This window comes from Haliaeetus leucocephalus, unplaced genomic scaffold (genome assembly GCF_000737465.1).
Source record: "Haliaeetus leucocephalus isolate CR32 unplaced genomic scaffold, Haliaeetus_leucocephalus-4.0 Scaffold616, whole genome shotgun sequence".
Classification (NCBI taxonomy): domain Eukaryota; kingdom Metazoa; phylum Chordata; class Aves; order Accipitriformes; family Accipitridae; genus Haliaeetus; species Haliaeetus leucocephalus.
In genome coordinates, this window is record NW_010973052.1 from 781,625 (window position 1) to 796,351 (window position 14,727).

The window sequence follows — 14,727 nt, forward strand, 5'->3', positions numbered from 1 at the left end:
TCCTGAAGAGAAACATATGCACACACTGTCAGTAAATTACATTTCAAGCATCTACTTAAGGTTGACAATATCTGAAAAGTTCCCATTTTTCCACACAGACTCCATAATGTGAGTCTAGACTGGAAAAATGTAGATGGCTACAGCATACATGCAACCATGTTAGGCAAATTTCACCTGTATAGACAAAACTTACTCTTCTCACAGTCTGGGAGCTGAAACAAATTCCAGAAGGATGAAAAGGAAGCCGGAAGACAGTGAGGCTGAAGATACTCTACTAAACTCTCCAATACTAGGAAGTATCCATGGCTTGTCCAAAGACTTCCAGGAGCAACTTACACTAAAAAGGGATGAAGCAGCAACCAACACTCTCTGCACTCTGAGACACAGCTGTCCTTAAATGTTGCAGATTTGGTTTTCTTCTAGCAAAGCAAACTACCCTTTTGAGCTCTTAGAAGTAGATGGTTCCCCAAACCAGTCCTTTAGATCCCAACTTCTCCTGCCTAGAAGGTAAAAGAAAACTAGGACATAATCTGCTGATGCATTGCCCTACTCTGCAGACCTTTCCTGTCCACTTCCAGGCAAGAAAAAATTATGCTGTTGGGGACATAAAGATTTGACACTGATACCTCTACCCAGCATACAGAATAAATTCCCTAGTGACGCACTCAATAACAGGAGAACAAAGGATAAGGTGTTTTTTCTTCTGTCTTTTTCACTCATTTCTCAAGGTATTTGCAAATGGCTCAGATCAGGAAGTGGAGCGGAAGAGTCTCTGATAAAAGGTAATGGGGGAACTGGGTAGCAATCAGGGTTATAGTGACAGAAATGTTTAGTCATATTTGAAGTAAGACTTAAAATGTTTGTTCTGGTTAGTTCTTAGGAAGTAAGACTGACAATTGTATCAGCATTAAAAAAAACAAAGAAAAATCTCATTTCAAGGGCTGAAGTGTTAACCTGTTGCTCAGGATTAGTAGGTCTGATCTGCTAAAAACTTTAAAGGGTACTGAGATATGTCATTGCAATTAATGAATCCCAGGCCTCCAAATAACATTGATCTAATTTATTTGAACTAAAGCTACTCAGAGTCCTCCTTACAGGCAGTCTCTTCTCATCCTGAGTTTCCAGGTGTCTAGCCTTCCTTGTTGCCTATCTCTGTATCTTTTCTAGTCTACATAATGCTTTCTGACCAGAAATGCATATAGCAAGTATTCAAAATGGGGGTAGAACAGAAAGGTTTATGAAGGCATGTGATTTATCTTCAATAATTTTCCCAATGATTTCTAAAAGTTAGCTTGACTGACAGTAGACAGTAAGCTGATGGTCTTAAAAAAACAAACAAAGAAACAAACAAAAAACCCCAAAAAACCCAAACCCCGCAAAAACCACAGAACCATTCAAATAAGTATTTTCCCATCTTGCAGAATTACATTTACCAAAGACCTGGATTTCTGCTGTAATTAATATCAAGTTTGTAGCCTACTATAGCTGGGGTAGGAGGAAGAAAGTCATAAATAAGTAAATGTAAAAATGATTTTTATAACAAAATAAAATAATTCTGTGCTGATTTACTGCTCCTTGTTCAGCAGAAAGCTCAGTTACTGAGCAAATGGGTATTTCCAAATTACTAGTCTGATGCACAAATTCACAAAGTCTTTCCAAAGAAGTTAGGTTAGCAACACAGTACATGCTACCTTAATTGCTCAAATTGGATATGTACAGGCCGTCTTAAGTGTGAGGAAAAAAACCACACCCCCCCAAAAAACAGCTTTGAGGTGTTTTTTTATTAATTTAAAATGGCAAAAATGGGGGGGGGGGACGACGACACACAAACAAACAAAAAACCCCAAACAAAACCCCAGTCCTAATGGCAAAGAGAAGAAACCCTCGTAGTTGTGGTGGTGTTCCTTTGTAGCAATAACTTTCTGACAGTCTCCTTGCTAGCAGCACTGAAAACAGTTACCAAGTATATCAAAACACCATCATACAGTATTTTTTGTCATTTTAAGAGAGAGCCCACGTGAAACAAAAATACTAGGTGTATGCTCTGCAGTCTTATGGTGCTAGTATATGTGATTTTATGATTTCTCCCCTTTATAAACTGAGTAATAAGCAGCACCTGTGGATAGAAGAATGCTTATTCTTCTGATGGAATCTGTAACCCACTCCAAATTATAGGGAAAAGGTTAATTCTGCTGAACAACATGCTGTGTCCTTCAGTATCTGATTTTATGTACCATTCCATGGATAGCTGGTTTTAACAGCTCACTTATTTTTCTTCAAGTACAGCTTTTGAAACTGAATATTTTGATGCTTTCCCTGGAGGCAGATAGCATCAGACCCCTTGTGTGAGGACAAATACAGATCCACAATAAGAACATCCAGTTAATACAAAAAAGTTCACAATAAGATACTCTCTGAAGCATGAGGATTATGAGATACAAAGAGACAGACGTCAGAAAGAAAAATATTCATTGAGCATAGTACACAACTATCCACTTCAGAATTTTTGTAGTGTCCCCTGAAGTATTTAATATTGGTCAGGAATTCAGAGTAAGCATACACATCTCACTGACTAAAGATGCAAGGAATGTAACAGTTAAGAGGCCCATTTCAGTTCGGGATATAGTAAACGTTCAAAAATAATCAGGGATTTACATTCAAAATCATATAACACTCAAGAGAACACATTCAATGCTTCAAATTGATAGGGGATCTCAAGGAAGAGGAAATCAGTAGCATGAATCAATTCATCTATTCTTATGTCAACACAGCATAATCCTACAAAAGGAAACGGAATTAGCATTTTATACCGCTCCCATTTCTGTTTGTTATAATGTTTACTAACAATATCAAATGAGTAGGAAACATAAATAATGCATGAATCTCTAAAATAAAATAGCATATCACTTATTTAACAGAAACAATGTAAATTCAGCAAGAGCGGAAGGAAATTATTTTAATTCCCTTGATATAGATCCAAATATTCACATTAAATTAAATTATAGCATTTCTATTGTTCCCTAATAACCACTGGGAAATAGAGGTTATTATTTTACATTCCCTGGTGGCTTGTTGCTGAAGTCATTGGAAAGGCAGTGGGGATTAATCTGACTTTTTATCCTATTTATGCTACTTGTAAAACCCAAGAGTTAGAGCTGTTTGGTTGGGGTTTTTTTAATGCACCATTTACCAAGAGCACCATTAAATTAACACAACCATGAAATGACAGATATCAAACATAAGGCTGTATATCATAAAAAAGGTGTCTTAGGAGTTACTTTTTCCTTTATTTGCTTTTTAAGGGGAAATGTTTGGTGCATGACCTCTATTTTTTCTAAGACTACTAGTTAATTTTTTAGCATCAGGAAATAAAAGACAAGGATAAAAAAAATTGACTTACAATAATCGCCATATTATTACTGCTGCCAATAATAATAGCTGCAAAGCTTTAGACAACAGATTTTTTATTTATGTGATACACAGTTCTATTTAACCTTACACGTCAGTGTTTTTCCCAGTAATACTGTTCATATCTTCTTTCATTAGCTTCTTCTAAAGAAAACAAAACCAAGTTCCTTTTGGTTCTTTATGCAAGGACAGAAGACTTACTAAGCATCTCTCAAACTATTTCCTTGACCATTGGAAACACTTAAATTATACATTCAGTGGACAAGCACTCCAACACTCTCTGCATTCACCAAAACAAATAAATAATTTTACATACAAAGAATTTAATAGGCATCAGATAAGAAATAAATTAGTGATATAAATAAATACTTTCCATATTCAAATCCAATTCATGCACTCATACGCATGCTCGTAAATTAATAATACAAAATTCAAGGCAGGGAAATAAGATCATTAGCTGGTAAATAAAATTAGCATCTGTCATTCCATATTCCTGTACATCCAGCATTCGCTGATATAATATTGTCTTTTGCTGTCGCACACTTCAAGAATTAAAAGGAAGTTGTAAATGGTATGATGAAGTGTATCCATAAATAGTCTCAATGACAACTAGCTGTTTTTCTCTAAGCCTTCTAAAAAATGTCAAGAACAAGCTTTTTAAAAAAAAAAAAAAGAAAAAAAAACAAACCCAAAACTTATGCAAGTTTTCTCTTTTTATGCAGAGCTAAAGGAAATCAAATTCTTAAAGACCTGCACGCCCTGTCTCAAGCTTTCCAGTCAGCAGAGAACTTTTTCTAAAATCATCACTAATTTGTAAATTGGCTGGCTTGAAGTGCTTCCAGCAGAGGAATCAAAGTGTATGCATAATGCTCCATACTTCCTCAGAAATAAGCAGAAAATGGTTTGAAGATTTCACAGTTAAATCACAAGTTTGTCAAGCAGAAAACTCTTATTACTAGCAATCTATTCAGCATATAGCATGGCACACTGATCCTCACAGGGACCTCTGGATTATATGATGGCATGCAGAAATCTGCAGTAAGAGAACTGGAAAATAAAAACCAAGCATCTTTGACAAAGGTGATGCTTCATTAGTTTAATTCCAATAATAACTAAATAAATTCCACCAACAGGCAGATAAAACTTTTTAAAAACAGAGAAATTCCAAGTTTGCTGAATTTTCTTATTGAAGTATCACTACCATGGTAACTGTGTGTCCTCGATGCTCTCAGCATGAGCATTCAGTTTGAAGAACAAACAGAACAGGTCTATTTCAAACACAGCAAAAAGCTGGATGCAAATGATTTCCCATCAAGAGCAGCTTCTGCACACATGACTACTATTTGCCACTTTGTGTACCATGATTTGATGATTGCATTCTACTAAACTTACAGTGATTTGTAAAATGTTTTTCTGCAAGACTGAAACCTCACCCAAGTCTCTGACCCTGCATTGGGATCCAACAGCTCAGCTATACAATCTGTGCATTCCCACTGAAGTCATACTGAAATAGAACAAAAAGTATCTTTCTATCTGACTGGTCTTTTTTCACTTAATAAAATTAATGGGTTTTTCCCCCTCTTACTCTAATGGCCTTCCTACAAGATACAAAGTAAAACGTTACATGGAAAGATCAAATTCCAAACTATAGAAAGGCCAGAAACTTCTAAAAGTGAAAAAGGGAGTGACTGCTCCAAGAAGAAAAAAGAAAAATAAAGAAAGATAAAATAAAGGGAAATTACGTATACATATTATGAAAGACTAACCAGTTTGAAAAAAAAAAAAAAAATCCTTCACCTATTCATTGCTTTTCCTTTTTCTAATAGTTAGCTTACAATAATCTTTAACCCAAACTGGCAAGCTATGAATTTGAAACATTAACTATGTAATTAACAAGTATTCTGGTAAACAGCTTTTAAGGTGGTAAGTACTGAACAGTCGACACCTCACTCTTCCATCTACCCTGGAAAAAATTTTTAGCATGAAGCAAAAATTTTGCAATTTTATAGGTTTAGGTGATAGTAACTATGCAACTATACCATATAAATGTTTATGATTTTGCCACTTTAAAATATTTATGTAAACAGATATAGTGGGAGACCAATTCTATGGTTACTTACTCCTAGGAATAAATGAACTTTAGGTAAGCCTCTTCCTGGATTAATAAATTTGCTCCAATCTGAGTCAGAAAATCCTTTTCCTCACCTCCCTAAGTACTCATAAGAAGGAAAACCAGGACAGACATAGTCATTGGATGGATTTGAGCTAGTTAAACTTTCACAATATTTTAAAATCCCCCTACTGAGATTAATCCTTACCTCACTACTTTATCCATAATTGACTTCCAAGGAAGAAAAAAAGTAGTTTCATTGCTTATGTGGAATTTTTTAAAAAATACTCGTACAAGAACACACTTAAAACTTCTGTAAGAAAGCTACATCTGAATAGAAATATAAATGAAAGCATACTGTAGATTCATCAGTATGGAAACAAAGGGAATAAGGATACCATAACAAATCTGACAAGTCTGATCAGTAATGTATTCTGCAAGAGTTTATCAGGGGTGATGAATCTGGTTTCTCTTCTTACCAATTATTTATCATATTCTTGGATTACTAGCATACATTCACTGGACAACACTCAAAGTATTTCATTAAATATAAATACCAATCTACATTTGCACTATAAGCTCTTTGTTTACAGTTTACTTTATTGCTGTGCCTTGTGACTAATCAGACAAGATGGGGGGAAGGAAAGGTACAGCAGCATTCAAAGGTTATTTTGGGGTGGGGAGTGAGGAGGGAAGAAATTATGAGAAAAGAGTTTTTAAATCGATGCAAAAGTATTTGACTGAACACTCCATTAAAAATTGCTGCAGTCTGTGCTAGCACATTTCTGCCTTTGCAGAATTTCAAGTGATTCTTATGAAATACTTAACATCTATTACACAAGTTAAAAAAATTAAAATAGGACTTCAGGAGAAATAGAAAAAAGTGTACTCTTTTATCCAAAAAGAGGCCCATTGCAATATATTATTGCCAACAAACTTACCAGTCGTCTCCTCTCCTCTTCAACAGCAATCAGGAGACGAGCAAACTCTTTCAGTGACTGGGCTGAAAAGAAAACAAAGAAAAAGAACGTCCTGGTCAAAATTACATTTTCAAACCAGATAAGTCCATTATCTGGATTGAAGCTGTGGTGGTAAGATACTGTTCTTATATAGTACTTCACTGAAATCAGTAGTCATTAAATAAGGCACAGACTGAAGCAAGCAGCAGGTCAAGAGCAGGTAAGAAAACGAAGGAAAGGAACCCAAGTCTTAAGAGTCATGGGTATTTAAAAAACAAATTTTAAAATGGAATATGGCAAACTGATTTTCCTGAAACGTGCAAAGATCAGTCTCAAAACAAAAACTTCTACAACCAGCCACAAAATTTACTTTAGCACACTAGGAGCAGAAAGAAACTGCAAAGAAAAATATTGCGTTTCTCCTATTAAAGTGCAGCAACAAATATTTACAAGAACTATGAAAAATATTCAGGTAAAAATTTGAAAGTCAACATTTTAGAAGAATTGCATTACTTATGACAACTGTTTAGGTTTAGCAGCTCTTTGGCTTTATGTTTTACAAGGACAAGCTCTCACGTGATGACAACAGGTGATTGATTTATAAGCAAGCTCTGAATTGTATTACAACTGTGAGAGTCTTTGCTCAAAACTGCCTTCAAATATAAGTCGAAGGGCTATAGCAGATGTCAACAGAAACATAATAAAAGTATTAACCCATAAAAGAGGGCAAGAAAGGGGAAAACATTCCAAAAACTCTTAAGGCTTCATTCTCATGTAAGCAAGTGGTGCAAATCTCTCTGGAAATATCTATCTTTCCATTTGTATTACTTTCTCAAGGGCATATGGGTTATTCAGAATTCAGCATCACAGTTCCACAGACAAAAATGCAGAGAAGAATCATGTGAAGAGAGCTAAGTAGCTCTTTTTACTTTCTCCTGATGCATCTAGCAGTAATTGATGCCAATGACAGGATGCTAAATTTCATGGTTTAAAGCTCTGATCTCAGAATGCAGATTCATAAATCCTACAGGTTCTCACAAAAAACTTAAGACAATCTAAATCATTTAAAGGGGAAATAAAACTTGTAGAATTTCTGAAAAGAACAGGCTTGGAAAAGTCTTCACAGTTAACCAACATACACTGCTGAGGGTATGCTAACAGAACTCTTGTCCTCTTAGCTATTTTTCCATCTTCTTACAAAATATGTCAGTCTCCAATAATATGGCTTCATCCCCTCTCAACCTCCCTGAAAGATTTAAAGAAATAAGCATATTTTCTAGATGATCTGCTATGTTTCAGTACCTTCTAAGAGGGAACCAGTATCTAGCTTGCCTTAACTGCCTTGTCAGCATTCACAAATTGCTACTTAGTTTTTGGACCACACCCAAATAATTTTGATCCTGTATCCCATCTGGACCTTGCAGAGGTCACCCTTGCATTCTTCTTGCTGTCTTTTAACTTTTACAGCTGAAGAACACTTCACTGTTTGTTCCAATTTCTTCTGCAAGACCTTATATAGTCTGTTCTTTGCAGCAATAATGCTATACCTGCATATCTTGACCTCTAAGTCACTCTTTGCTGACAAATTCTTTTTTCCCTGTTATTAGTCATGAGTTCTTTGTTTAGTCCAAATACACATGGTAAATTAAATGTCCATCTCGCTGGGTCTTGAGCCTTTTCCTCTAATAATTTGCCCTGAGAACACAAACACCAGAAAATTTTGCCACCTTTTAAGTAAAAGAAATTCTAGGCCTCCTGTGCAAACTCCTGAACTCCTTGACTCAGGCTTACCAGTTGAGCCTTTCAGTTACTGAGTTTCAATTACTTACCAGCTCAGCCTTTATCAGAATTACATCTTTATATCAAGAACTTAGTTTGCTATCCACTGAATTAACTTAATCTCTTAGTCAGCTCGTAATAACCCATCTGCCAAAACCAGGTAAAGAAATAGATGATGAACTGACTGGTTAAGTTACCTGATAAGAAATCTGTTGAGTGTTACATTCAAAAATATCTATGTACCCATTACAAAACCCTAAAAACTAAATAAACAATGAGCCAAACACACATAGCCAAACTATTTATTATTTTCACACTGATACTGCCCCAAATTTAACAAGAAACTATCCCTGCCTGTAGAAAGCAGGACAGAACTAGTTAATCCCTTGCACATGTGGCAGAGTGATTTTTTTACCCACCATTAAAAAAAAAATTAACCTTTTGAAATAAACTAGATAAACATATTGTTTGAATTTTATTACCTATTCAGGGAATTAGGATGCACTTCAGAAAAACAGCTGACTTTCTAGTAAAGCCAGCAAGAGAAATTGTTTCCAGATTATTTCAGTGAAACAATTGGTCATTTTTAACCGCAAGATGATGTGTTACTGCAGTCACACGCTGAAACTCCATTCCCCCTCCTTTTTTCACTTTTTTATTGTGGAGCCACTCACAATGACAGAACTATTTCAAAGAGAAATGATCATACCCAGCACTGTATCTTTGTGAGGCCAGTAGATCCACAACCTACTGAAATTTAAGTTTTCCCTAACCACATCAAGCCTTATGGTACTCTTCACTTAACTTTCTGATCACATCATTAAAACCCTCGTTAATAAAACAAAGGCTCATGAAATTTTTTTTTCTTCATCATCTGCAATGAGAAAGTTAACATTTTACACCTTTCAGCAGCCAAGCACAAATACTGCCAGTTCCCAGTCCCAAAGTATGGGCAGGACTTTATCTAAATCAAATAGAAAGGGTGCGGGACAAGCAGGTAAAAGCAATACAGTTATGAAGAAAAAAAATATCCTCTCTGGTCAGGCGATATTCAGCATTTTAGGAGCAAAAAGATACTACAGGAAGAAGAACAGGAAGCAGAAACTGGGCAGAAGGATGACTGGAAAGTGTGAGGAGGAAGGAAAAAAAAAACAACCCAGTAAGAGAAACTTTTGATTCATCTTCCTAATTTCAAGGCAGAACTGGAAGGTTTTTTAGTTTCAAAGTCGAAACTTTTGCTTAGGATTTAAATACAGCCAGGGCAGACAGAAAAACAACTATAAAAATATGTTCTGCAAGTGTGCAAATCAAGATTTTCCTCAGTCTTTAACACTAATATAAAGGTACTAATATGTCACCTATACAGTGCGCCTCAGCTAAAGATTGAGATGCTGTCTCCATCTTTTCTTCCCCGTTGCTTCACCTTTGCGGGGATTATAAAGGTCAAAGTTTTACTAAGAACACAGAACCTACACTCTTCAGCAGGACTGACAAACCATTCCCCTGATCCTAGAGAAACCTTCACTGCAGACACCTTCGCATCAATACTGACTATGTCTCCGCTGTTCACTGCCCAACACCCACATCCATCCTTTTTGCACCGGTCAATGCCCACAAAGCCACGGAGCATCCTTTCCCAGCTCGGGAGGTGCACAGGGAGAACAACAAGTGCATCATGTAATTCAGACCGCAATGAAGGATGCACGCCCAGTACGCAGAGCTCAGCAACATGGATGTCTCTGGTGACCCCACTGGTTCTTCTGCCCTTGCAATGGCACCACATAACGCCAAAAAAGGCTTTACCACCGCCAGCTCTCCTACAATACCAATGAGTACTGCAGCGCTTCTGAATTTTTCATGTTATTACACCCTTCTTCCCATACAACTCCCACTCAGTCTGACCTCATTAAAAGCCAGGGTCTGTCCCCAGAGAACTTCATCTGTGCTGGAAGCTGCAGCAGGAGGTGGTAAAGGGAAGGCAAGGCAGCCCTCGCTCCTCTTTTCCCAGCCTGCACTTTTCCCTTCTTCCTCCCCTCTTCTCCCACAGCCCCCCTCTGGTTGCAGACAGGTGACAGCTTCGCCTCGCCTGGGGACTGGGCTGGGCAGACGGAGGGATACCCGGCACAGAGCTCACCGCGGCCCTCAGAGCTCACCGCGGGCCCTCAGAGCTCACCGCGGGCCCTCAGAGCTCACCGCGGCCCTCAGAGCTCACCGCGGGCCCTCAGAGCTCACCGCGGGGACTCGCCCGCAGGGCCGCCCGACAGCCCCCAGAGCTGGGCAGGGGCCCCATTCCCCTCCACAGCCGGGCCCCCGCGCAGGATTTCAGCGGGAACCCGAGGCACAGGGTACACGCACCTAATTCTGGATTCCCAGCTCTCAACAGGAAGCAAACAAATATTTCGACAATAATAATCTGAGGTGCTTTTGAGTAGTTAAAAACCAGGAGATTTAAAAATCAGAACCACTTGTGTCAGATGTGGCCCACCGCTGTCCGTCAGGAAGCTCAGGAATTACAAGCAGGCCTCGCAATCTTTTCTTACTAATGCTGCAACATTTTTATTTTTTTTTACTCCCCTTCTTTTTAATCGGAACAGACACAGAAGAATTAAAGTTAAATTTATAAATACAAAAGGGGGTGGGGGGAGGAAGAGTTAAGTATTTTACAAGAGGAAATGTCATGGGAACGTGCTGATAAGAAATAAATTCTGAAAACACACCAATAATATAAAGTACAGTACGTAACCTAACTTATAATACATATGAAGCTGATTTTAATTATTTTCAAAAAGCACCAGCCTCTTTATTTGTAAATGAAAAGCCTTTTAATTTCCTTCATAAGGAAGCAAACTAACAGTACCAACACCTTAAACCTTAATGGTGTAGATCAACAATGTCTTTTTTTCCAAAAGATGCATTTCATTTGGGGTTTTATCCCTATCATTTCAAACATACGGTACAGCTCCATAAACAACTATACTTGCACAATCAAAAGGGAACTGAAGCTTAGAGTAGGACTAAGTGAATGAGGGAGAAATGGAAAAGGATAAAAATTAATTTCTCTGAATTTATAGAATGCATTATTAAAAATACGCATCATTTATGCTCTAGAATTCTGGTTTACAGCATTAAAATCAACCCAGCAGTTCATAGGAAAAAAACCCCGCGTACTTAATAAACTTTATGAAGTTTTTTGTTATATACTTGTGTACAGAATGATTCACCTTAAAACAGCATGCCTATGGACATTATTGAAGCTACTCTATCAGTAACTGCTTAAAACTAAAGAGTACAGTGTTACACTGCATTACTAAATGTTACATACAATAGGTATGATGCCATCTATATTTCATTAGAAAAGGAAAGCAACATGTATGAAACCTAGAAGTAGTTTTATATGACCAATACTGAATTCAAAGACATAAAGCCAAGTTCAACCCGAGATAGAATGGAAAGTTACCATGGAAAACAGAATTTTTAAAAATGGTCTTTTCTGTGAAATGGACTGTTGGTTTAACTTATGCATGCAGTCTTAAACAATGCACAGGCAATTTTTAGATACTCTAAAGTACACTAAACAACATTTTATAGTATTCTAAGCAGATATCACCACTATCTTCAGATACGTGAATGCCAGCATGGAAAAAAAATACATATAGAAATATGTCATTTGTTATTACGACATCTTGCTGTATAAGAGGCAAAAACCTGTAAGCCTGTTGGAGAATTCCTTATATCTTCCTGATCTGACTGGGGAAATGCCAGGACTGTGCTGTACATTGCTCCCGACACACTTTGGCAGAAAGGTCAGTCAAGTACATCCTTTCTCCAGAACTGGTCATATCTAGCATAGACGAGCTATAGCAGGCTCTGAATTCATGACTGAGCATGAACTTAAACTAAAGCCTCCAAGGGATTTTTTCCCAGTAAGTAATACATTACCAAATCAGAATTCAAGATGGACCTAAGACACATAAGGAAATTTTCTAAGGATTAACACTTGTTTACTAGACTTCAGTGACAAAGCAGAATAAATGTAAGATCCATGAGTGCTGGGAGGGCTGGGAGAAGAGACTTTCTGTTCCAATTCTAAAATGAAAGTAAACATATTATTAAATAGTGACTAATTCACAGACCTATTTCCAGAGCTTTTAACAACTAGCATTGTTTGCAGCCACAAATGCTATTTCAGTTTCTCAAAAAGCCACAACATCAAATAAAATTTCCATCCTTCTTTCTGTGGCTTCAAGCCATATTGAAAAAGTACGGGGGCTGGGGGAAGGGGAAGTAGGACAAGAGGGGCAACAGATGGTTTCCTGATCAGACAGAAAAATCACAAATTTCAGATTAACACTGACAGGCTACCATAAGTATCTGGAATAAAGAGCCAGTAACTTGCTTTCTCAGTACTTTCTACCTAACAAGAATTGTGGATATCATAAAAGCCACATAGGATCTGTAGTGTATATCTGAAAGTAACTAAACTGGATGTCTCAAAATGTTGCCACTATGGCAAGTTTTCAACATGCCAAAATGTAAATCCAAAGAAGGAGTATCTTGAAATAAGGCTCCCAAAGCCTGCCATTCTCTTTGTCTTTCAATATGTTGCCTATGAATTTAAATATAACCTTATCTTATACTATACAGATTTCTTTTACCACTGCCACAACCTGGACTGATTTGTTAACAATTCTTTTTCCTCCTTTTTTTTCTACTGAATAAAGCCTATAAAACATTAAAAGTGTACAATTATCTATAGCTTTAAATAGAATTACAGTTTAGCCCAAAGGGCACAAGCTGCAGCATCAACACCTTAGTCTGCAAACTGAAATAAAGAATAATTTGTGTGATTTATAAATATTTCATAACCAGTGTTGACTGGGCTTGAGTACCACTGCAATATAGTTAAAAAAATAGTAGTATAAGACAACTGCAACATATTCCTACAGAAAACAGGGGGTTTTTTGGTTTTTTTGGGTTTTTTTTTTTTACAGATTTTCAGAAAAGCTATATTTGGACAAGTACACATCTGCTAATCTTCCCAATTATTGCTCAGGTTTTCATTTTTTGTTGGCTGCTGCTATTTCCTCTGTCACTTTTACCTTAGGTTCGCTTCCCTCACTTTCCAACTGGCAACATTTTCAGAGAAACTTCAGTTTGGAAGACTGAGCTCAGTACCATAACTAATATTTACTGGGAAAGCAGAAAAGAAGACAAAAGACAGGGAGAGGAGTGAAGGATTTGAAACCGCTGTTTTTCTTACCAATTTTGTTCTCTTCTGGGTTTCATTCCCAAGTTATTAGAGGAAACAGAGTAACTGCTTTCTTTTGTTTAGGTTTAAGGTAATACCGCTTAGGTATTTATGTAAATTCCAGTTTGTAAGCTAACAGCACATCTGATGTGCTTTAACTTTAAGCTAAGTATTGGTGTGAAAAGATAAATTATGTTAGAAGATTCCATTGCAAAAAAAGAAGCTAGAATAGCAAGATAATGGTTCATTTCTTCATGGGGTTTCAGTCTCATTTAAATTTGAAAAATTAATATTGGATGAGCTGGCTTATCCTCCATTTGGTTTCTCTTACTTCCCTAATCTGGGTATCAGATTTTATGGATCTGTAATAAGGACCTCATGCATTCCTTTAGTCTGTGTTTACCTTTACCACAATCTCCATAAGAACAGGAAAAAAAAGTTATTTGTACCTTCCTATAATACAATGAAATGTACTTCTGGTAGTAAATGACATGGGCTGAAGCAAAAGTTCAAGTGTACAGGTTTTAATATTACATGGAAGCACCCCAATAGACACCCTCAAATTGACAGCAAATTCTGCCAGCAGACAGTGGTTTAAATTCACAGCCCCAATAACCACAAATTTCCTTGAAGAATTCCATCATGGGAAGGTACACAAAGGTAGAGGCAACTCTGCCTGGTCTGTACTGCTCTTGTGCCAGAATCAAGGCATACTTAGAGCAGACAAAGTGAAGCAATTTCAGACTCAATAAATGAACACTCTTACTATTTGTTCCATAATTAATCTGGTAAGTAAACTCTTCAAGGGCTTAATCCAGTGGTTTTTTTATCAATTAGCACCATGATCTTTCAGATTTTGAAGCAATTTCTACCTAATCCAGACTTTGAACTTTCAACTCTAATGAACTAAAAATAAAATAAAATTAAAAAAAAAAATCCATCCAGTTTCAAGGACGGTTTATCCTGACTTAGCACAGACATGCCCATAAGAAAAATAACTACTGCTGCAAGAGTTAGATCCTCCCAGGGAACACAACTTACAGGGTTAATTTTGTTTCCTGTCTCAATTCCCACCTTGAACTGTGAGGAAAGGTATTTTGCCAAATTTTTTCAATTCTTGAAAATAAGTGCGCTACCTTACAAAAATAAATCCTAATTTGCCAAACAAATCCATTATACATCAGGAAGGAAAAGTACGATAAGAGACAAAGAGACACAGACAT

The 14,727-nt window shown here is 36.9% G+C and overlaps 1 protein-coding gene across 1 annotated transcript in view; it reads right to left on the reverse strand.

The window, feature by feature from the left end:
* ARHGAP42 (Rho GTPase activating protein 42) overlaps window positions 1–14,727 on the reverse strand; it is a 182,432-nt gene that overhangs the window by 99,830 nt on the left and 67,875 nt on the right. The window contains exon 3 of the mRNA XM_010578259.1: window positions 6,460–6,521. Within this exon, the coding sequence (XP_010576561.1) occupies window positions 6,460–6,521 (62 nt within the window). The remainder of the gene's footprint in view (window positions 1–6,459; window positions 6,522–14,727) is intronic.